General features: G+C 38.2%; 1 protein-coding gene across 1 annotated transcript in view; it reads right to left on the reverse strand.

The window, feature by feature from the left end:
• The window catches only part of SYCP1 (synaptonemal complex protein 1), a 154,570-nt gene that overhangs the window by 31,083 nt on the left and 97,335 nt on the right, over positions 1-26,152 (reverse strand). Inside the window, exons 25-28 of the mRNA XM_082458274.1 lie at positions 12,281-12,397; positions 11,745-11,855; positions 10,510-10,602; positions 9,911-9,985 (exon numbers count right to left, since the gene is read on the reverse strand). Of these exons, the coding sequence (XP_082314400.1) occupies positions 9,911-9,985; positions 10,510-10,602; positions 11,745-11,855; positions 12,281-12,397 (396 nt within the window). The remainder of the gene's footprint in view (positions 1-9,910; positions 9,986-10,509; positions 10,603-11,744; positions 11,856-12,280; positions 12,398-26,152) is intronic.

Consider the following 26,152-nt stretch of genomic DNA (forward strand, 5'->3'; position numbering starts at 1 on the left):
CCACGCTGGCACTCTGATCTCAGACTTACAGCCTCCAGAACTGTGAGAAATAATATTTGTTGTTTAAGCCATTCAATCTATGGTATTTTTGTTATAGTATCCCACAGACAAATACAGAAATCATAAAGATTGTATTCTCTGACCATAATGGAATCAAACTAGAAATCAGTAACAAAGAGACAACAGGAAAATCTTTGAACACATGAAAATTTGAAAACAAACTTCTAAATAATCAATGGGTCAAAGAAGAAGTCTCAAAGAAAAATAAAATTATAAGAACTGAATGAACACAAAAACACAACATATCAAAACATACGGGACACAGCCAAAGCAGTACTGAGAGAGAAATTTATAGTACTAAATGCTTACATTAGGAAAAAGGGGAGAGTGATTTCAGCAAAATGGCAGAATAGGCGTTTTTACCATCCTCCCCATCAAGAACACAGATTTTTGACAATCATCCATAGATGAAAATACCTCTGTGGAAGTTCGGAGTCTGAAAGAGAACTTCCAGGGAGGAGAAGGAGATGGCAGAAGAGTAAGACGCAGAGATCACCTTCCTTCCCACAGATACATTAGAAACACATCTACACATGGAACTGCTCCTACAGAACACCCACTGAACGCTGGCAGAAAACGTCAGACCTCCCAAAAGGCAAGAAACTCCCCACGTACTTGGGTAGGGCAAAAGAAAAAAGAAATAACAGAGACAAAAGAATAGGGATGGCACCTGCACCAGTGGGAGGGAGCTGTGAAGGAGGAAAGGTTTCCACACACTAGGAAGCCCCTTCACGGGCAGAGACTGCAGGTGGCAGAGGGGGGAAGCTTCGGAGCCATGGAGGAGAGCGCAGCCACAGGGGTGCGGAGGGCAAAGCGGAGAGACTCCTGCACAGAGGCTCGGCGCCGAGCAGCACTCACCAGCCTGAGAGGCTTGTCTGCTCACCCGCCGGGGCGGGCAGGGGCTGGGAGCTGAGGCTTGGGCTTCGGTCGGATCGCAGGGAGAGGACTGGGGTTGGCGGCGTGAACACAGCCTGAAGGGGTTAGTGCACCACAGCTAGCCGGGAGGGAGTCTGGGAAAAAGTCTGCAGCTGCCAAGAGGCAAGAGACTTTTTCTTGCCTCTTTGTTTCACGGCGCGCAAGGAGAGGGGATTCAGAGCGCCGCCTAAATGAACTCCAGAGATGGGCGCGAGCCGCGGCGATCAGCGCGGACCCCAGAGACGGGCATGAGACGCTAAGGCTGCTGCTGCCGCCACCAAGAAGCCTGTGTGCAAGCACAGGTCACTCTCCACACCGCCCCTCTCAGGAGCCGGTGCAGCCACCACAGCTAGGCTCCCGCGATCTGGGGACAACTTCCCCGGGAGAACGCACGGCGCGCCTCAGGCTGCTGCAACGTCACGCCGGCCTCTGCCACCGCAGGCTCACCCCGCATCCATATCCCTCCCTTCCCCCGGCCTCAATGAGCCAGAGCCCCCGAAGCAGCTGCTCCTTTAACCCAGTTCTGTCTGGGCGGGGAACAGACGCCCTCAGGCGACCTACACGCAGAGGCGGGGCCAAATCCAAAGCTGAACCCCCGGAGCTGTGCGAACAAAGAAGAGAAAGGGAAATCTCTCCCAGCAGCCTCAGAAGCAGCGGATTAAAACTCCACAAACAACTTGATGTGCCTGCATCTGTTGAATACCTGAATAGACAACGAATCATCCCAAATTCAGGAGGTGGACTTTGGGAGCAGGATATATTAATTTTTCCCCTTTTCCTTTTTTTGTGAGTGTATATGTATATGCTTCTGGGTGAGATTTTGTCTGTATAGCTTTGCTTTATAATAGCTTTATTTTACTTCACTGTATTTTATCCTCTTTCTTTCTTTCTATTTTTTCTCCCTTTTACTCTGAGCCGTGTCAATGAAAGGATCTTGGTGTTCCAGCCAGGCATCAGGGCTGTGCCTCTGAGGTGGGAGAGCCAACTTCAGGACACTGGTCCACAAGAGACCTCCCAGCTCCACGTAATACCAAATGGTGAAAATCTCTCAGAGATCTCCATCTCAACATCAAGACCCAGCTTCACTCAATGACCAGCAAGCTACAGTGCTGGACACCCTATGCCAAACAACTAGCAAGACAGGAACACAGACCTGCCTAAAATCATAATAAGGCCACAGACACCCCAAAATACACCACCAGACATGGACGTGCCCACCAGAAAGACAAGATCCAGTCTCATCCACCAGAACACAGGCACTAGTTCCCTCCACCAGGAAGCCTACACAACCCACTGAACCAACCTTAGCCACTGGGGACAGATACCAAAAACAACGGGAACTACGAACCTGCAGCCTGTGAAAAGGAGACCCCAAACACAGTAAGATAAGCAAAATGAGACGACAGAAAAACACACAGCAGATGAAGGAGCAGGGTCAAAACACACCAGACCTAACAAATGAAGAGGAAATAGGTAGTCTACCTGAAAAAGAATTGAGAATAATGATAGTAAGGATGATCCAAAATCTTGGAAATAGAATAGACAAAATGCAAGAAACATTTAACAAGGACGTAGAAGAACTAAAGAGGAACCAAGCAATGATGAAAAACACAATAAATGAAATTAAAAATACTCTAGATGGGATCAATAGCAGAATACCTGAGGCAGAAGAACGGATAAGTGACCTGGAAGATAAAATGGTGGAAATAACTACTGCAGAGCAGGATAAAGAAAAAAGAAGGAAAAGAACTGAGGACAGTCTCAGAGTCCTCTGGGACAACATTAAACGCACCAACATTCGAATTATAGGGGTCCCAGAAGAAGAAGAGAAAAAGAAAGGGACTGAGAAAATATTAGAAGAGATTATAGTTGAAAACTTCCCTAATATGGGAAAGGAAATAGTTAATCAAGTCCTGGAAGCACAGAGACTCCCATACAGGATAAACCCAAGGAGAAACACGCCAAGACACATATTAATCAAACTGTCAAAAATTAAATATAAAGAAAACATATTAAAAGCAGCAAGGGAAAAACAACAAATAACACACAAGGGAATCCCCATAAGGTTAACAGCTGATCTTTCAGCAGAAACTCTGCAAGCCAGAAGGGAGTGGCAGGACATACTTAAAGTAATGAAGGAGAAAAACCTACAACCAAGATTACTCTACCCAGCAAGGATCTCATTCAGATGTGATGGAGAAATTAAAACCTTTACAGACAAGCAAAAGCTGAGAGAGTTCAGCACCACCAAACCAGCTTTACAACAAATGCTAAAGGAACTTCTCTAGGCAAGAAACACAAGAGAAGGAAAACACCTACAATAACAAACCCAAAACATTTAAGAAAATGGGAATAGGAACATACATATCGATAATTACCTTAAATGTAAATGGATTAAATGCTCCCACCAAAAGACACAGACTGGCTGAATGGATACAAAAACAAGACCCATATATATGCTGTCTACAAGAGACCCACTTCCGACCTAGAGACTCATACAGACTGAAAGTGAGGGGATGGAAAAAGATATTCCATGCAAGTGGGAATCAAAAGAAAGCTGGAGTAGCAATTCTCATATCAGACAAAATAGACTTTAAAATAAAGACTATTACAAGAGACAAAGAAGGACACTATATAATGATCAAGGGATCGATCCAAGAGGAAGGTATAACAATTGTAAATATCTATGAACCCAACATAGGAGCACCTCAATACATAAGGCAAATACTAACAGCCATTAAAGGGGAAATCGACAGCAACACAATCATAGTAGGGGACTTTAACACCCCACTTTCACCAATGGACAGATCATCCAAAATGAAAATAAATAAGGAAACACAAGCTTTAAATGATACATTAATCAAGATGGACTTAATTGATATTTATAGGACATTCCACCCAAAAACAACAGAATACACATTTTTCTCAAGTGCTCATGGAACATTCTCCAGGATAGATCATACCTTGGGTCACAAATCAAACCTTGGTAATTTTAAGAAAACTGAAATCATATCAAGTATCTTTTCTGACTACAACGCTATGAGACTAGATATCAATTACAGGAAAAGATCTGTAAAAAATACAAACACATGGAGGCTACACAATACACTACTTAATAACGAAGTGATCACTGAAGAAATCAAAGGGGAAATCAAAAAATACCTAGAAACAAATGACAATGGAGACACGACGACCCAAAACCTATGGGATGCAGCAAAAGCAGTGCTAAGAGGGAAGTTTATAGCAATACAAGCCTACCTCGAGAAACAGGAAACATCTCTAATAAACAACCTAACCTTGCACCTGAAGCAATTAGAGAAAGAAGAACAAAAAAACCCCAAAGCTAGCAGAAGGAAAGAAATCATAAAGATCAGATCAGAAATAAATGAAAAAGAAATGAAGGAAACAATAGCAAAAATCAATGAAACTAAAAGCTGGTTCTTCGAGAAGATAAACAAAATTGATAAACCATTAGCCAGACTCATCAAGAGAAAAAGGGAGAAGACTCAAATCAATAGAATTAGAAATGAAAAAGGAGAAGTAACCACTGACACTGCAGAAATACAAACGATCATGAGAGATTACTACAAGCAACTCTATGCCAATAAGATGGACAACCTGGAAGAAATGGACAGATTCTTAGAAATGCACAACCTGCCGAGACTGAACCAGGAAGAAATAGAAAATATGAACAGACCAATCACAAGCACTGAAATTGAAACTGTGACTAAAAATCTTCCAACAAACAAAAGCCCAGGACCAGATGGCTTCACAGGCGAATTCTATCAAACATTTAGAGAAGAGCTAACACCTATCCTTCTCAAACTCTTCCAAAATATTGCAGAGGGAGAACACTCCCAAACTCATTCTACGAGGCCACCATCACCCTGACACCAAAACCAGACAAAGATGTCACAAAGAAAGAAAACTACAGGCCAATATCACTGATGAACATAGATGCAAAAATCCTCAACAAAATACTAGCAAACAGAATCCAACAGCACATTAAAAGGATCATACACCAGGATCAAGTGGGGTTTATCCCAGGAATGCAAGGATTCTTCAATATACGCAAATCAATCAACGTGATACACCATATTAACAAATTGAAGGAGAAAAACCATATGATCATCTCAATAGATGCAGAGAAAGCTTTCAACAAAATTCAACACCCATTTATGAAAAAAGCCCTGCAGAAAGTAGGCATAGAGGGAACTTTCCTCAACATAATAAAGGCCATATATGACAAACCCACAGCCAACATTGTCCTCAATGGTGAAAAACTGAAACCATTTCCACTAAGATCAGGAACAAGACAAGGTTGCCCACTCTCACCACTATTATTCAACATAGTTTTGGAAGTGTTAGCCACAGCAATCAGATAAGAAAAAGAAATAAAAGGAATCCAAATCGGAAAAGAAGAAGTAAAGTTGTCACTGTTTGCAGATGACATGATACTATACATAGAGAATCCTAAAGATGCTACCAGAAAACTCCTAGAGCTATTCAATGAATTTGGTAAAGTAGCAGGATACAAAATTAATGCACAGAAATCTCTTGCATTTCTATACACTAATGATGAAAAATCTGAAAGTGAAATTAAGAAAACACTCCCATTTACCACTGCAACAAAAAGAATAAAATATCTAGGAATAAACTTACCTAAGGAGACAAAAGATCTGTATGCAGAAAATTATAAGACACTGATGAAAGAAATTAAAGATGATACAAATAGATGGAGAGATATACCGTGTTCTTGGATTGGAAGAATCAACATTGTGAAAATGACTCTACTACCCAAAGCAATCTACAGATTCAATGCAATCCCTATCAAACTACCACTGGCATTTTTCACAGAACTAGAACAAAAAATTTCACAATTTGTATGGAAACACAAAAGACCCCGAATAGCCAAAGCAATCTTGAGAATGAAAAATGGAGCTGGAGGAATCAGGCTCCCTGACTTCAGACTATATTACAAAGCTACAGTAATCAAGACAGTTTGGTACTGGCACAAAAACAGAAATATAGATCAATGGAACAGGATAGAAAGCCCACAGATAAACCCACACACATATGGTCACCTTATCTTTGATAAAGGAGGCAAGCATATACAGTGGAGAAAAGACAGCCTCTTCAATAAGTGGTGCTGGGAAAATTGGACAGATACATGTAAAAGTATGAAATTAGAACACTCCCTGACACCATACACAAAAATAAACTCAAAATGGATTAAAGACCTAAGTGTAAGGCCAGACACTATCAAACTCTTAGAGGAAAACATAGGCAGAACACTCTATGACATAAATCACAGCAAGATTCTTTTTGACCCAGCTCCTAGAGAAATGGAAATAAAAACACAAATAAACAAATGGGACCTAATGAAACTTAAAAGCTTTTGCACAGCAAAGGAAACCATAAACAAGACCAAAAGACAACCCTCAGAATGGGAGAAAATATTTGCAAATGAAGCAACTGACAAAGGATTAATCTCCAAGATTTACAAGCAGCTCATGCAGCTCAATAACAAAAAAACAAACAACCCAATCCAAAAATGGGCAGAAGACCTAAATAGACATTTCTCCAAAGAAGATATACAGATTGCCAACAGACACATGAAAGAATGCTCAACATCATTAATCATTAGAGAAATGCAAATTAAAACTACAATGAGATATCATCTCACACCGGTCAGAATGGCCATCATCAAAAAATCTAGAAACAATAAATGCTGGAGAGGGTGTGGAGAAAAGGGAACCCTCTTGCACTGTTGGTGGAAATGTAAATTGATACAGCCACTATGGAGAACAGTATGGAGGTTCCTTAAAAAACTACAAATAGAACTACCATACGACCCAGCAATCCCACTACTGGGCGTATACCCTGAGAAAACCATAGGTCAAAAAGAGTCATGTACCAAAATGTTCAATGCAGCTCTATTTACAATAGCCAGGACATGGAAGCAACCTAAGTGTCCATCATCAGATGAATGGATAAAGAAGATGTGGCACATATATACAATGGAATATTACTCAGCCATAAAAAGAAATGAAATGGAGGTATTTGTAATGAGGTGGATAGAGTTAGAGTCTGTCATACAGAGTGAAGTAAGTCAGAAAGAGAAAAACAAATACAGTATGCTAACACATATATATGGAATCTAAGGAAAAAAAAAAAAAGCCATGAAGAACCTAGTGGCAAGACGGGAATAAAGACACAGACCTACTAGAGAATGGACTTGAGGATATGGGGAGGGGGAGGGGTGAGATGTGACAGGGTGAGAGAGTGTCATGGACATATATACACTACCAAATGTAAAATAGATAGCTAGTGTGAAGCAGCCACATAGCACAGGGAGATTAGCTCGGTGCTTTGTGACCACCTAGAGGGGTGGGATGGGGAGGGTGGGAGGGAGGGAGATGCAAGAGAGAAGAGATATGGGAACATATGTATATGTATAACTGATTGACTTTGTTATAAAGCAGAAACTAACACACCATTGTAAAGCAATTATACTTCAATAAAGATGTTTAAAAAAAAACAAAAGAGAACTTCCAGCACACCGTTAGAGCAAAAAAAAAAAAAAAAAAAAAATCCCAGATTGAACACACTGAAGAAGATAAGAAGAATGGTTTCATTTTACCCACATCACCCCCTCTCCCAAGACAGTACAGCACAGTTCCCAGAGAGAACCTGTCACTCAGCAATTTTTCTCATGGGGAAAAGTGAGACCATGAAAGTAAGCACCTAGCTTCCCCAACTATGCAAAACACTGCCAAATATTTGCAAACCATATATGTGATAAAGGGTTAATGTCAAAAACATATAAAGAACTCATACAATTCAATAGCAAAAAGCCAAACAATCCAATTTAAAAATTGGCAAAGGACCTGAGTAGACATTTTTCCAAAGAAGATATATATATAAATGGCCAACAAGTAAATGAAAAGGTATTCAACATTACTAATCATCAGGGAACTGCAAATCAAAAGTACTACAAGATATATTACCTCATGCTTGTTGGAATGGCTATTATCAAATAAAACAAGAGATAAATGCTGGCATGGATGCAGAGAAAATAGAACCCTTGTGCACTACAGCTGGGAATGTAAATTGGTTCAGCCCCTACAGAAAACAGTATAAAGATTCTTCAAAAAATTAAAAATAGAACTACCATACAAGTCAGCAATTCTACTTCTGAGACTACATCCAAAGGAAATGAAATTACTATGTTGAAGAGATATCTGCACTCCCATGTAGCATTATTCACAACATCCAAGACATGGAAACAACCTGAGTGTCCACAGACGAAGAATGGATAGAGAAAGTGCAGTATATATATATACAATGGAGTATTATTCAGGCGTAAAAAGAAGGAAATCCTTTCATTTGTAACAACATGGATAGACCTTGAGAGCATTATGCTAACTGAAATAGACAGAGAAAGACAAATACTATATGATATCACTTATATGTGGAATCTTAAAAAACAAAATGTAACTAAATTCACAGAGAAGGGGATTAGATTTATGGTTACGAGATGCAGGGTTTGGGGAGATGGGGAACTGGATGAAGGTGGTCGAAAGGCACAAACATCCAGTTACAAGACAAGTACTAGGGATGTAATGTATAACATGATGACTATCATTAACACTACTGTATGGTACATTTGAAAGTTGTTAAGAGAGTAAATCCTAAGAGTCCTCATCACAAGGAAAAAACCTTTTTTTTTCTTTGTCTTTCTTTTTCTTAATCTATATGAGATGATGGATGTTAATTAAACTTATTGTGGTTATCATTTTACAATGTATGTAAGTCAAATCATGCTGTACACCTTAAACTTATACAGTGCTGTCAATTATATCTCAATAAAATTGGAAAAAGAACCTGGAAGAAAGAACATTAGGAGTGGTTTAATACAAGGAAGTATTATTCCTCTTTTACTAAAACAGTAGGATAAAGGTAAATATGTATGCTACAATCGCAGGTGAAGTGAAAGCCACTTAGTCATTTCTCTGACAAACATTTGTCGAAAACAGAAAATTTTCAAAGCACTATGCTCAAATAAAGGAAAGACAAAGATAAATAGACATAACCCCAGCCCTTGAGGAGCTTGAAATATAATGGGGCACAGAGTGACATAACTATTTTAATATAAGAGCAAAATACTATGAGAATACTTATATACAGTCAGCTCACCTTTGCAAGATAAAAGATATGTGAAGTTTTCCATAGGTGGAGAAAGGAAGAAAGGAATTAAATGCAGGAAACAAAGTGAACAAATGCACAGAGGTTTGAAATTGAAATTGCATGTTACCTAGGCATGTTGCAGAGTGATTAGGGAGCAGGATTTGGAATCATGCAAAATAAACCTAGATTTGAATTCTAAGCCATTCTATTTTTTTTATTATGTGATCCTGAATAAATAAGCTAACCTCTATAAAAATGGAGATAATAATAAGTATTGTTTATAGAACTGTTATAAGGATTAACTTATATATAAGTAGGATACTCAGCACAGTGAGCTGTCATATAGAAAGAAAAAAAAAGTATTTGTCATTTTAAAGTGTGAGTCAATTCACTTTGTAAATTCCAAAACACTATACAAATATAAGGCATTATTTTTTTTCTGAAACATGATCAATAGCTAAAAAACACATCCAAATACATAAGCACTTTATAATATATGAAATAATATTTCTCAAATATTTATATCTGAAAGCGCTCCTACTCTTAAAGTATATTTATATGTCTTTAATATTTAAACAAGGGAATATGCTAAATATTTCTGAAAAAAAAGCTAATGGGGAAAATTATATTTTTAATCCTTACTCAAAATTATCCTATTATTTTCTAATATGACATGTTTATAAAAACTTAAGTTACACCTAAAACTTAAAATTAGTTACTTTATCTATAATGCCACAAAACCTACTTTTTCTTCTCTTTCTATTTCAAGTTGTTTCTTAGCAGACCGAAGTTCATTTTTGAGATTGGATAGTTCAGTCTCCTAAAGAAAAAGGAACATGAAGCTTATAAGTGCATCCATATATTTCTTAAGACAATAAAAATGCAAACTAGTGTTTCAAAAAAAATTTAGCTTTATACAGAAATAAATTCACTCATGAAATATATACACTTTTTAAAAGCCTACTGATATGAAGGCTCCTAGTTGAATATAACTAAAGATTTCATTTAGACAAATTTTGTATAGTTTGCTCAAAAGAAATGTTTAACACTATGTATACCTCTCCTTCTCATTCTCTCCCAATCTATCTCACTCCTCCTTTCCCAACCTCAATCAGAGCTCAAAACTTATTCGTAACTGGAGTTTATAACTTTTCATTCGAAAAACAGAGTTCATTTTACCATTTCAAAAAAAGATTAGAAAACCACCTACCTATAAGATCTATAACATCCCTTTTATATTTATGATTATTTGATTCTATAGTTCAAAATTATGGTTTTATTTATTATTCTTTACTACCAGCCATGCTGACATGAAAATTGGCTTCTACTGCTATTTGTTCTCACCAAAGATGCTTTCACTGATGACTGTTCTTGTTCTTTGCTCTTATAAAGTCCTAATTCTGAGTCTCTTTCTTCAACAATTTTATCATATTGGTGCTATATTAAAAAGAGAAACCATTTTAGGTATATTAGAAGCCCCAAAGATTACGTTTTAATATGACTGGTATCCTTATGCATTTAATATTTATAAAAAATGATGTTTATGAATTCAGTAATACATATTTGAGCTATTTTTAAATTGTTTCAACTACATTTTTAAGTTCTAACAATAAAAGCAATGAAACATAGATAACTGTCTTGGAAATAACCCAAGAGCAAGAAATAATTTTTTAAATTAGAGACACTGAATTTCATAATTTATAAAAAGGCTAGAAACACAGGACCTCTTCAAAAAACAGCTGATTCCAGATCTTGTGCAGGGAATATAAAATGAGTCTTGAATATTTTGTCATAACAGAAAGCAAGAAAGCTGTCACAGATTATTAGGGTCAAATCAAAGGGACCTGCCAACCAGTTCGAAGAGGCTCCCACTGGCCAAAGTTGGGACAATTTAAGTGTCAACAGGGATCAAAACTGTACTGGATTAAGACATACCAAATATGCTTAAATCTATGAGTTCACAATATTACTTAAAATATTTTTTTAAATCCTCATTGGTTACTTCATAATAATATCCTAGCAACAACTTATAAAGATTAATTGGTAGGTATAGCCCACTTCCTCTCCAAATCTTGAAGAGTATAGGGCTTAATTCCCTAAGAGAATGATTACTTTCAAACAACAATAAAAAATAGAGCACATTCACAAACACAACAAACATTGTCTTTCATCTATTTATTATTGTTTAGCCTAGTATGTGTTAGACACAGGTAGAGGATAAAAATATTATATTTATAGTTATATTTATTTAAATACATATCCTGGGTATGTATTTAAATAAATACAAGGTGGAAAAGTCTGTAAGAGACTACTATGAAAATTGAGGAAAAGAGTGATTACGCCTATCCATCAAGACAATAAGGAGAGACTTCCTCAAGGAAGTGACACCCAGGCTCAGCTTCATGTGGCTAAGACTTGAACTTGGAGAAATGAGAGATCAAGAGTATTCCAGCTATAATTAGTCATTGTTGCATAGACAATAATTTTCACTGACAAATCAGAATGCTATATTTTACCATTTTTATGCATAAATATGGCTCCAATTAATAATTTTCATTACACAACAGGAAAAAAATTACCTTATGTTTTTCCATAAGTGCTACCATTTCAGCTATTTTATGTTGACATCGTATATCAATTTCTTTCTGTAATTTTACTGCTTCATCAGCTATTACTTTTGCTTTCTCAACCTATCAAATAAATTTAAAGTTTTTTAAAATTAATGCACAAAAAACAAATTTAACTTAAATGTTAAATTTAAGTTAAAATGCAGAAATCAAACGCCAGGAAATTAGGAAAGCCAAGTAGAAAATACATTATTGTTTTGGTTTACTTTAGTTAGGGTCTTCTACCAAGTGAGATGACAGTATAACACTGTAAAGATCATTTAATCTTTTCAAAATGATTATATACTACCCAATACTCAAATACTTAGAATAACAATGATACTTTTAGCTTCTATTAAAAAAACCAATTATCCTTAGTATAAATTTATTAAATCTTCTAAAGAATCATAATGTTAAAAGTAAGAATTATTACTTTTCTCTTAAAATGCAAACATACAAATATAGGGTTTTAGTATAACAACTTCTCAAACATATTTAGTTTTTCCTACCTGTCCCAAAAGATTTTCTTCTAATAGCTTTTTGTCCTCAATTTCTTTCTGATAGCTGTCAGTCTTTTCTTTAAATTTTTGTTTCGCACCTTCTAGTTCTAACTCTAATTTACTGACCTTTGAATAAAGAAAACAGCATGAACATTAATAAATTGTTTGGATTACTTGAAAATATTCTGTATTCATTTTGTGGTTTTGTGACTCTAAAAAGATGATTTATTCATAGATATTATAGTTGGATCATTTTACTTACAGTTTTCATATGGTGAGATGTGCTTTATTTTTCACAATATCTATCTTTTTCCCTAAAATACATATTTAGCTTTGACAAGTAATATTTTAAAAGCAGCCATATTTTTATTTTTAATGAATTTTTCAACAATATTTATTTAGTCTCAATTTGCTGTTTTATTACAATAAGTAACTATTCCATTTGGACAGAACACACATGCGATTCAAAGAAAAACCACTAAAAAAAAAAGCTTTATTGAGGTATAACATATGCAAAAAAACTACACATGTTTAATGTATACAGTGTGATGAGATTGGACAAATGCATACACCCATGAAATCATCGCCAAAATCAAAGTAATAGACATATCCATCACCTTCAAAAGTTTCCTTCTGTCCCGTTTTTTTGTCATAGGAACACTTACATGAGACTACTCTCTTAACAAATTTTTTTAATTTTGTGCATATTTATTCCTTCTAATAGATAGTGTTCAGGTTCTTTTTAACTGATGCCTATTTCTTCCTATCCTCCTAACCCTGATACATTTTTAAAATGTTTTTTATTGTGGTAAAAGTCACATAATATAAAACATACTATTGGGGTTTCCCTGGTGGCGCAGTGGTTGAGAATCTGCCTGCCAATGCAGGGGACAAGGGTTCGAACCCTGGTCTGGGAAGATCCCACATGCCGCGGAGCAACTAGGCCCGTGAGCCACAATTACTGAGCCTGCGCGTCTGGAGCCTGTGCTCCGCAACAAGAGAGGCCGCGATAGTGAGAGGCCCGCGCACCGCGATGAAGAGTGGCCCCCACTTGCCGCAACTAGAGAAAGCCCTCACACAGAAACGAAGACCCAACACAGCCATAAATAAATTAATTAATTTAAAAAAAAAATACTGTTTTAACCATATTTAACTGTACGGTTCAATGGCACTAAGTACACTCACATTGTTGTGCAACTCTCACCATCATCCACCTCCCGAATATTTCACCTTCCTAAACTGAAACTCTACCCCCTTTAAACATTAACTCCCCATTCTCCCTCCCCACCCCCTCTACCCCCCAGCCCCTGGCATCTACCAATGTACTTTCTGACTCTATGAATTTGACTATTCTAGGTACCCCGTATAAGTGGAATCAAACAGTACTTGTCTGCACGTAATGTATACTGGAATGTATTTTTAAGGCTAACTTAATATATGTCCTGCAAACAGATTGTACCTTCTTTTTTCTCGCCCCTGTGCTATACATTAGGTACTCACCAGCCAACTACTTCATACCTAGTAGTGTACATACGTCAGTCCCAATCTCCCATTCCACCCCACCCCTCTCTTAGTGTCCATACATTCGTCCTCTACAACTGTGTCTCTATTTCTGCTTTGCAAATAGGTTCATTTGCACCATTTTTCTAAATTCCACATACATGCGTTAATATACGACATTCGTTTTTCTCTTTCTAACTTACTTCACTCTGTATGACAGTTTCTAGGTCCATCTACGTCTCTGCGAATGGCACAACTTCATTCCTTTTTATGGCTGAGTAATATTTCATTGTACCACATCTTCTTTATCCATTCCTCTGTTGATGGACACTTAGGTTGCTTCCACGACCTGGCTATTGTAAATAGTGCTGCAATGCACACTAGGGTGCATGCATCTTTTGGAATTATGGTTTTCTCTGGGTATATGCCCAGTAGTGGGATTGCTGGGTCATATAGTAGTTCTATTTTTAGTTTTTTAAGGAACCACTATACGGTTCTCCATAGTGGCTGTATCAATTTACATTCCAACCAACGGTGTAAAAGGGTTCCCTTTTCTCCACACCCTCTTCAGCATTTATTGTTTGTAGATTTTTTGATGATGGACATTCTGACCAGTGTGAGGTGATACCTCATGGTAGTTTTCATTTGCATTTCTCTAATAATTAGTGATGTTGAGAAGCTTTTCATGTGCCTCTTGGCCATCTGTATGTTTTCTTTGGAGAAAAGCCTATTTAGGTCTTCTGCCCACTTTTGATTGGGTTGTTTGTCTGGATAGTGAGCTGCATGAGCTATTTGTATATTTTGGAGATTAATCCCTTGTCAGTTGCTTCATTTGCAAATATTTTCTCCCATTCTGAGGGTTGTCTTTTTGTCTTGTTTATGGTTTCCTTTGCTGCGCAAAAGCTTTTAAGTTTAACTAGGTCCCTTTTGTTTTAATTTTCATTATTCTAGAAGGTGCGTCCAAAAAGATCTTGCTGTGATTTATGTCAAAGAGTGTTCTGCCTATGTTTTCCTCTAAGAGTTTTACAGTGTCTGGCCTTACATTTAGGTCTTTAATCCATTTTAAGTTATTTTTTGTGTATGGTGTTAGGGAGTGTTCTAATTTCATTGTTTTACATGTAGCTGTCCAGTTTTCCCAGCACCACTTATTGAAGAGGCTGTCTTTTCTCCATTGTATATTCTTGCCTCCTTTTTCATAGATTAGTTGACCACAGGTGTGTGGGTTTATCTCTGGGCTTTCTATCCTGTTCCATTTATCTATATTACTGTTTTTGTGCCAGTACCATACTGTCTTGATTACTGTAGTTTTGTAGTACAGTCTGAAGTCAGGGAGTCTGATTCCTCCAGCTCCATTTTTCTTTCTCAAGATTGCTTTGGCTATTCAGGGTCCTTTGTTTCCATACAAACTGTAAAAATTTTTGTTCTATTTCTGTGAAAAATGCCATTGGTAACTTGATAGGGATTGCACTGAAACTGTAGATTGCTTTAAGTAAACAATACAGAATTGTTGACTACAGGCACTATGTAGTACAGCAGATCTCTAGAACTACTTTATCTTGCATAACTGAAACCTACACAAATTGAAAAACAACTCCCCATTTCCCCCTCCCCCCTAGTCCCTGGTATTTACTTTTCTAATTTCTGCTTCTATGTGTTTGACTATTTTAGGTATCATGCAGTATTTGTTCTTCAGTGACTGGCTTTTGTTGCTGAATTGTAAGTATTCTTTACATATTCTGGATATTAGATCATTACCAAATAATGACTTGCAAATATTTTTTCCAATTCTGTGGTTTGTCTTTTCACTCCCTTGATAGAGTCCTTTCATCCTCTGATAGTGTCCTCTTGAACATTATCAATAGAGTGAAAAGATTCATTGCAATCTCTACCCAAATTCCAACTGCTTTTTGTCGGAACAAATTGATCCTAAAGTTTACAAGGAATTCCCAGGGACCCTGGATAGCCAAAACAATCTTGAAAAAGAACAATGTTGAAGGACACATAATCCCCAATTTTAAACTCACTACAAAGCTACAGTAATCAAAACAGCGTGGTACTGACATAAGGTAAACATATGGATCAATGGAATAGAATAGGAAGTCCAGAAATAAAGCCATACAACTATGGTCAACTTAGAATGACAAGACAATTCAATGGAGAAAGAATAGTTTCTAACAATAAGAATGACAAGACAATTCAATGGAGAAAGAACAGTTTCTAACAAATGTTGTTAAGACAAATAATAAGCACATGGAAAAGAATGAAGTTGGACTCTTACCTCATATCACATTACAAAAATAACTCAAAATAGATTAAAGATCTACATGTAATAGCTAAAACCAAAAACTCTTAGAAGGAAATAGGAGTCAAAATTCGTGACAATAGATTTGGCAATAGATCCTTAGATATGACACTAAAAACACAAGCAACTAAAGAAAAACAGTTAAAATGGATTCCATTAAAAAGCATACTCAGTATTACTGAGATTAATTTTCTATAAAGAATCAACACCTTCAAGTTCTATTTTTTCCATATATTTTGTACAAATATTTACTAATATAATAATTATCAAAACAAAGAGGACCTTGGGACTTCCCAGGTGGTCCAGTGCTAAGAATCCGTCTACCAGTTCAGGGGACGTGGGTTCGATCCCTGATCAGAGAACTAAGATCCCACATGCCTCAGGGCAACTAAGCCTGTGCACTTCAACTATTGAGCACAGGGACCACAACTGGAGAGCCCACATACTGCAACTACAGAGCCCACGTGCTCTAGAGCCCGCACACTGCAACAACAGATCCCGTGTGCCGCAGCTGAGACCTGATGCAGCCAAAAAAAAAATAAATAAATAATAAAATAAATATTTTTAAAAAGAGGACCTTTAATTAGCACCCACTCTCCAGAATCACTTATGGCATTAGGACTGAATTAGAATTGAGGAGAGGGTAGAGGACAGTGACAGGAATTGGGGAAGGGAGGCATGGGTAATTTAATAATGAAACAGACTGTATTCTGTACCCATGGAAGAACCACCAACTTTATTTTTCTTAATATTTATTTATTTATTTGGCTGTGCCGGGTCATAGTTGCAGCATGTGGGATCTTCATTGCTGCATGCGGGATCTTTTAGTTGAGGTGTGAGGAACCTTTAGTTGTGGCACATGGGTCCTTTAGTTGCAGCATGCAGGATCTTTAGTTGTAGCATGTGAACTCTTAGTTGTGGCATGTGGGATCTAGTTTCCTGACTAGGGATCAAACCGGCCCCCCTGCATTGGGAGCACGGAGTCTTAGCCACTGGACCATCAGGGAAGTCCCACAATCACCAACTTTAAAACACAGAACATTATCAATGTTGATAAAGGCTTCTGAATGCCTCTGTTCATTAGTTTCCCCTTCTGCTCCCTCAAGTGTAACAAAGATTCTTAATATTCATGAGTCCCTTCCCCTTTTTTATAGCTTTACTGCATAATGATATATCAGTATTTCAGAGTTTTTTGTTTCAGACTCTGTATAAATGTTTTCTTAGTATGTATATTTTTCTGTCTTGCATTTTCACTCAGCAGTAGGTTTTACATATTCATGTGTGTATAGTTCCTTTATTTTCTCTGCAGAGTAGTGTTCCATTGTATGAATATACCATGGTTTACTTATGTACTCAACTGTTCACAGACACTGAATTGTATCCAACTTGGAGATAATACACACAATAATGGTGTGACTATTCTCAAAAACATTGTCTCCTGGTACAAATGTATAAATTTCTCTATATCCAGATCTGAAATTGCAGGTTGCATGTTCAACTTTACAAGATAACGACATTGTTTTCCAAAGTACATGTACCAATTTAAACTCCCAGCAACAGTGTGTGAATATGTATATCAATTTGGAGAGAACCAGCATTTTCACATAAATGGTATATTGTTAAAATTACATTTTGTAATAGCTTGCTGCAGATGTTTAAGACTAGTAATTTTTTCTGTGTAATGATTATATATCTATCAACCTTACTAAACAACTCAATACTTTATTAACTCATCTGGAGATTCTTATAGATTTTCTACAAATGCAACTCCAATCTAAAACCATCTGAGTCTGAAGTTTGTTTTGTTGAAAGATTTTAAACTGCTGATCCAATCTCCTTAATAGGACTATTCAGGTTAATTATTCTTTTTGAGATTGTTTTGGTTAATCTACTTCACTTTATATTTTTTATATCTTTCAAATATATTGGCATAATAATGTTCATAGTAAAGGTATTAACTTCAGACCTTCATTAAAAAAAACACATGTTGTAATTTCTAGATTAATAGAATTGTGGTTAGAGGACATATTCTGTATGACTTCAAGCCTTTGAATTCTGTGGCCCTATACATGATCATTTTTGTTAACTATCTGAGTGTTCTTGAAAAATATGTTTCCTTCACTTTTTGATCTAAAAATGTCCTTATTTCTCCAACATAAAAGAGAGACATGTTGTGGACATAATTCAAGGTTGATCTTTTCTCTGTACTTGAGAATATTGTTTCACTGATTTCTAACTTCCACTGTTGCTTGCTAAGATGTCCATGGTAAATCTCTTGTCATTCTTTCATTGGTGATCTCTCATTTCTCTCTAGCTACTTTTAAGACCTATGTGTGTCTAACATTCTGTAGTTTTACTGTACTAAGTCTAGTTCTGGATTTATTCTAATTTTTCCTTCTAGGTATCCATCAGTCTTCCTATATCTATGAATTCATGTATTTCATCAATTCTAAACATTCTTAGTATTTATTGCCTCTCCCCAATTCACTCTATTCTTTCCTTCTTCCTGGGCAATACAAAACCCTTATAAAAACAAATTCATTAAAATATGTGACAATAATAAGAGTATGATAGCATATAAGTTAGACATGAGAGAGAAAGGAGATTATGTATTCTGAAGCTAAAATGTACCAGTAAAAAGGACAAAAATTATGAACTCCAGCTGTATGTTGTTCATAAGAGACACATCTAAAACAAAGATATAGAAAGCACAATAGTAAATAGGTTGTTAAAAATACCATGCTTAACACAACATTGTAAATCAACTATACTCCAATAAAAATTTTAAATAAATAAATAAAACCCTGCAAACACTAAACACTAAGAAGAAAACTGGTATAGTTATAACAATAAAAAAGAAGAATTATTCTCTAAGGCAAGAAAACACTATTACATAGATAAAGTGAGTGTCTTTAAAGTGGAAAATAAGTTCTATTATGTATAGAATATACAGAATATATATAGAATATATATTAAGTATATATATAAAGTTCCACATTGTATAATAAAAAATTACGTATATTATAGTATGTACCTAATAACGTGGTATTGAAAGAAAAACTGACAGAACTGCAAGGAAGAATAGAAATCCACAATCATCAAGTGAGATTTTTTAACACATCAATCTCATTCAAGTAATAAAACATGAAGAAAAAAGAAGTAAAGATATAGAATCAATAAATATGCAGAAGTTTAAAGAATATGACTATAATCTTGACCAAATGGAACACTTCACCCAACAACTGTAGAATACACATTATTTTCAGATATATGGGTGTGTTTATAAAAAGTAACCCTATATTGGGCCATCAAGCAAATGTCAATAAATTCCAAAGTACTGAAGTCATACCAGAGTGTGTTCTCTAATACAATGTGCTTATGATAGAAATCAATTCCAAAAACATAACATGCCGTTAAGCTCAGAAACTGAGAAATATAGGAAGGTATTGAACAAAACAATACTAATTTAATATATATCTAAACCTATGAGACACAACTACAACAAGCTTAGAAGGAAATACATTGCCTTAAAATGTGTACACTGGAAAGACTGAAAATTAATTATCAAAGAATTAATATCAAATTGGAAAAAGAACATAATGAAAAAACAATAAAAGGAGGAGAAAGTAATAAAGAACAGAAATTAATGAAACAAAAACAAGCACCCTACAGAGAAGATCAAAAAATCCAAAGTTGTGTTTTTTTAAAACTTCCAAAATTGATAAATGCCTGGTAAGACTGACCAAGAATAACAAAAGGCATAAATAACCAGCATCAGGATTGAAAAGAGGACAATACTATAGATGCTACAATTTTCAAAATATAGAAAATGTAGATTAACAGGGCAAAATCCCCCCAAAATATTATTTACTAAAATTGAAAGAAATAGTAGGATACAAAATGAACATACAGATATCTGTTGCATGTCTAAACACTAACAATGAACAAGCAGAAAGAAAATATTTTTTTAAATCCCATTTGAAATTGTAAAAAATAGAATAAAATACCTAAGAATAATCTAAATAAAGAGGGAAAGACCTGTACTCAGAAAACTATAAGACACAGGTGAAAGAAATTGAAGTCACCACACAAAAAAATGGGAAAATATACTAAGCTCAGGGACTGGAAGAATTAATACTGTTAAAATGACCATACTACCTAAGGCAATCTACAGATTCAGTGCAATCCCTATCAAAATACCAATGGCATTTTTCACCAAACTGCAACAAATAATTTTAAAATTTGTATGGAAACATGAAAGATCCCAGATAGCTAAAATAATCTTGAGAAAGAACAGCAAAGCAGGAGGTATCACACTCCCTGACTTCAACACTGTACTACAAAGCGACAGTAATCAAAGGAGCTGGCACAAAAACAGACACATAGATCAATGGAACAGAATAGAGAGTCCAGAAATAAACCTATGCTTATATGGCCAATTAATCTACAACAAAAGAAGAACACACAATGAGGAAAAGACAGCCTCTTCATAAATTGTGTCGAGAAAACTGGACAGCTACATGCAAAAGAATCAAATTGGACTACTTTCTCACACCATATACAAAAATAAACAAAATAGATTAAAGACTTAAATGCAAGACCTGAAACCATAAACCTCCTAGGAGAAAACATAGGCAGTATGCTCTTTGACACTGATCTTATCAATATTTTTTTTTGGATATGTCTTCTCAGGCAAGGGTAACAAAAGCAAAACTTAAACAAATGGGAATCAAAATAAAAACTTTTGCATAGAGAAGGAAACTATCAACAAAATGAAAAAGCACTCTACTGAATGGGAAAAAATATTTCTAACAATATATCTGATAAGGGATTAACATCCAAAATATACAAAGAGCTCATACAACTCAACATCAAAAAAAACAAGCAACTCGATTAAAAAATGGACAGAAGACCTGAATAGACATTTTTCCAAAACAGACATGCAGAAGGCCAACAGGCAGATGAAAAGATGCTGAACATCACTAATCATCAGGGAAATGCAAATCAAAACCACAGTGAAGGGCTTCCCTGGTGGCACAGTGGTTGAGAATCTGCCTGCCAATGCAAGGGACACGGGTTCGAGCCCTGGTCTGGGAGGATCCCACGTGCCGCGGAGCGATTAGGCCCGTGACCCACAATTGCTGAGCCTGCGCGTCTGGAGCCTGTGATTCACAACAAGAGAGGCCACGATAGTGAGAGGCCCGTGCACCGCGATGAAGAGTGGCCCCCACCTGCCACAACTAGAGGAAGCCCTCGCACAGAAACGAAGACCAAACACAGCCATAAATAAATAAATAATTTAAAATTAAAAAAAAAAAAAAAAAAAACCACAGTGAGGTGGGGAGGAGTCAAGATGGTAGAGTAGGAGGACATGGAGTTCACCTCTCCCAACGAATACATCCACAAATGGAACAATTCTCACAGAGCACCTGCTAAACACTAGCAGAGGACCTCGGACACCTAAAAGGACAAGAAAGATTCCTGCATAACTCAGTAGGACGAAAGAAAGGAAAAAAAGAGGAAGTGGGATGGGACCAGTGCCCCTGGTGGGGAGCTGAAGAAGAGGAGAGGTTCCTGCACCCAGGGAAGCCCCCTCACCAGTGGGGAGATCAGCTGGGACACAAGGGGAACTTCAGGGGCTCGAAGGAGAGCACAGCAACCAGTCTGTGGCAGGCATCACAGAGTGAGACCTACACAGATGGTCCATGCCACAGCCCTGCACGCCCCAGCCTGAGACATGTGTCTGCCACTGCGGGCGGGGGCTGGGTGCTGGAACATGGGGTTTGGAGAGCAGACCCAGGGAGAGGTCTGCTGTTGGCTGCGAGGAGACAGCCTGAAGGGACGGAAGTGAGGAACTCCGCAACTGGGAACGTTCGTGGAAGAAGCCTGGGGCACCATAGAAGTGAAGCATCGTTGTTGAGTGGCACATGAAGGGCGGGGCTGTCATTGCAGCCTCTTTCCCCATGTGCTGGCCCTTGCCTCCATGGGCATTAGGAGGAGCTCCCACCTGAGTGGACCTGCATGCCCTGGTCACCGCCTCAGCTCCCCCCAACCTGTCTGGGTGGGCTCACATACCCAAATCGCCGCCCCAGCCCCCTCTGGCCAGGGCAGGCTCATGTACTCTGGGGCAGCCTCAGGAGCAGACACCGGTGGGTGACCCACATGCAGATGTGGAGCTGAAACCAAAGCTGAGCCCCAGGGGTTGTGTGACTAAGGAAGAAGAGCTGAAATCTCTCCTTGAGGCTGTGCAAACCACAGATTTACACCCCCGTTGCCAGCTTTGTAAATTCAGCACCTGTGGAACATTTGAACAGACAATGAGTGCTCCCGCAGATGAGACAGGTCTAGCTTTAGCAGGTGGAGGGTTTGTGGGCACATACACGCAGGAGTTAGGCTAGGCCAGAGTCTGAGCAGCCTCCATAGCTCCAACAGTGGGTCCAGGTGCACGATTACTGCAGTCCTTGGACCTGACTTCAGTAGGTCTGCGGTGGTGGCCTGGTGAAAACAACGCCTAAGAGACACCAGGGCCAATCAATTGCCAGCATACCCACAGTTAAGGTGGGCCACGAGCACTGCCAACAAAAATGTAATTTGTGAGCCTACACAATGGGTAAAAGGTGACACAACAGAGCATGCTCACAGGTGAACAGTTTCAGAGGAGTAATATTTAGTGGCATCTCTCCCAGTGGGAATGCTCCAATCCTGCCTACCTAGCACTGCAGATCAGAAACACAGCTCCAAAACAGATCTGGGGGCCTCTACTCCAAGAACTAGGGAGCAAACCCTGCCCCTGACAGGGCTGTGACGATCACAGAGCAAAGGGGAGGCCCCACTCAATATCCAGTGCAGGCTCTGGTCACCACAACCTCCTATCAAGGGGATAACGGCCAGCATACACTAGGAAACAGGTGGCAGACATCCATACTAAAAACAGCCCTCAAACCAAAAAATATTAAACACACAGAGACTACACAAGGATGATCCCACATAAAAATAGCCCTCCAACACAGTGTGAGGCTCTGGCATCGGGAGGAAGAACCACCAGAGCATTTGGCTTTGAAGGCCAGTGGGGCTTGAGTGCAGGAGCCCAACAGAGCTGAGGGATACAGAGACTCCATTCTTAGAGGGCACACACAGGGTCTCATATGCACTGGGACCCAGCACAAAGCAGTATCTCCATAGGAACCTGGGCTAGACCTACCTAGGGGTCTTGGAAGGTCTCCTGGGGAGGCACGGGTCGGCTGTAGCTCACTTGGAAGCAAGGACACTGGTTGCGGAGGCCTCAGGGAATACTGATCAGCATAAGCACTCCTGGAAGTTCCCATTTCAGCACCAAGACCCAGCCCCACAAACAGCATGCAGGCTCCAGCGCTGGAACATCTCAGGCCAAACAACCAGCAGGATAGGAATACAACACCACCCATCAGTAGACAGGCTGCCTAAAGGAGTACTGAGCTCACAGCCACCTCAAAACATATCCCTTGACACAGTTCTGCCCACCAGAGGGACAAGACCCAGCTCCACCCACCAGAGGGCAGGCACCAGTCCCTCCCACCAGGAAGCCTCCACAAGGCCCTGGACCAAACTCTTCCACCAAGGGGCAGACACCAGAAGCAAGAGGAACTATGATCCTGCAGCCTGCGGAAAGGAGACCACAAACACAGAAAGTTAGACAAAATGAGATGACAGAGAAATATGTTTCAGATGAAGGAAAAAGATAAAAACCCACAAGAACAACTAAATGAAGAGGACATAGGCAACCTACATGAAAAAGAATTCAGAGTAACAATAGTAAAGATGATTCAAAATCTCAGAAAAAGAATGGAGGCACAGACCAAGAAGATACAAGAAATGTTTAACAAAGAGCTACAAGATTTAAAGAACAGAGATGAACAATACAATAAATGAAATGAAAAATACACTAGAAGGAACCAATAGCAGAATAACTGAGGCAGAAGAATGAACAAGTGAGCTGGAATACAGAATGGTGGAAATCACTGCCACAGAACAGAATAAAGAAAAAAGAATTTAAAGAAATGAGGACAGTCTCAGAGACCTCTGGGACAACATTAAATGTACGAACATTTGCATTATAGGGGTCCCAGAAGGAGAAGAGAAAGAGAAAGGGCCTGAGAAAATATTTGAAGAAATTATAGTCAAAACTTTCCCTAATAGGAGAAAGGAAACACTCACTCAAGGCCAGGAAGCACAGAGTCCCATACAGGATAAACCCAAGGAGGAACATGCCAAAACACATATTAATCAGACTGAAAAAAATTAAATACCAAGAAAAAAATATTAAAAGAAAAAAGAAAAAAGCGACAAATAATATACAAGGAAAACCCCATAAGGTTATCAGTTGATTTTTCAGCAGAAACTCTGTAGGCCAGAAGGGAGTGGCAGAATATATTTAAAGTGATGAAAGGGAAAAACCTACAACCAAGAATACTTTACCCAGGGCTTCCCTGGTGGCGCAGTGGTTGAGAATCTGCTTGCCAATGCAAGGCACACGGGTTCGAGCCCTGGTCTGGGAGGATCCCACATGCCGCGGAGCGGCTAGGCCCGTGAGCCACAATTACTGAGCCTGCACGATTGGAGCCTGTGCTCTGCAACGAGAGAGGCCGCGATAGTGAGAGGCCCGCGCACTGCGATGAAGAGTGGCCCCCACTTGCCACAACTAGAGAAGGCCCTCACACAGAAATGAAGATCCAACACAGCCATAAATAAATAAATAAATAAATAAAGTAAACCCAAAGTTTAAAAAAAAAAAAGAATACTTTACCCAGCAAGGCTCTCATTCAGATTCCAGGGAGAAATCAAAAGCTTTACAGATAAGCAAAAGCTAAAAGAATTCAGCACTACCAAACCAGCCTTACAAAAAAATGCTAAAAGAACTTCTCTAGGTGGGGAGAAAAAGAGGCCACAACTAGAAACAAGAAAATCACAAATGGGAAAACTCACTGGTAAAGGCAAACATACAGTAAAAGTGAAAATTCATCCACATACAAATATATCAAAACTAGCAACCGTGAGGAGAGTACAAAAGCAGGAAATGGGAAATGCATTTGAAATTAAGATACCAGCAACTTAAACCAACCTTGTATATATAAAGATTGCTATATCAAAACCTCATGGGAACTGCAAATAAAAAACAATAGAATCACACACAAAGAAGAAAAAGCAACACAAACACAACACTAAAAGATAGTCATCAAATCACAAGAGAAGAGAACAAAAGAGGAAGGGAAGAAAAAACACCTACAAAAACAAATCCAAAACAATTAAGAAAATGGCAAGGGCTTCCCTGGTGGCGCAGTGGTTGAGAATCTGCCTGCCAATGCAGGGGACACGGGTTCGAGCCCTGGTCTGGGAAGATCCCACATGCCACGGAGCAACTAGGCCCGTGAGCCACAATTACTGAGCCTGCGCGTCTGGAGCCTGTGCCCCGCAACAAGAGAGGCCGCGATAATGAGAGGCCTGCGCACCGTGATGAAGAGTGGCCCCCACTTGCCACAACTAGAGAAAGCCCTTACACAGAAACGAAGACCCAACACAGCCATAAATAAATAAATAAATAAAAATTAAACTTTAAAAAGAATATCACCAAACATTCCGAGAAGCAACTGGCCCTGAATCTGATCAGGGACCACTTCTAATCTCTTAAAAAAAAAAAAAAAAAAAAAAAAAACTAGTTGAGAATTGTTTCCCCTCTTCTATTTTTTGAAAGAATTTGTAGAACACTGGCATTATTTCTTCCTGAAGTGTGTGTTAGAATTCACCTGAGAACTTCCAGATCAGGATTTTCTCTAGGAGATTTTTTTGAATTTTATTTAATTTTTTTTATACAGCAGGTTCTTATTAGTTATCTATTTTATACATACTGGTGTATACATGTCAATCCCAATCTCTCAATTTGTCCCACCACACCACCCCCCCACACTTCCCCCCTTGGTGTCCATACGTTTGTTCTCTACATCTGTGTCTCTATTTCTGCCCTGCAAACCGGTTCATCTGTACCATTTTTCTGGATTCCACAAATATGCATTAATATATGATATTTGTTTTTCTCTTTCTGACTT

This window comes from Balaenoptera physalus, assembly GCF_965194825.1.
Source record: "Balaenoptera physalus genome assembly, chromosome: 1".
In the NCBI taxonomy this organism is placed as follows: domain Eukaryota; kingdom Metazoa; phylum Chordata; class Mammalia; order Artiodactyla; family Balaenopteridae; genus Balaenoptera; species Balaenoptera physalus.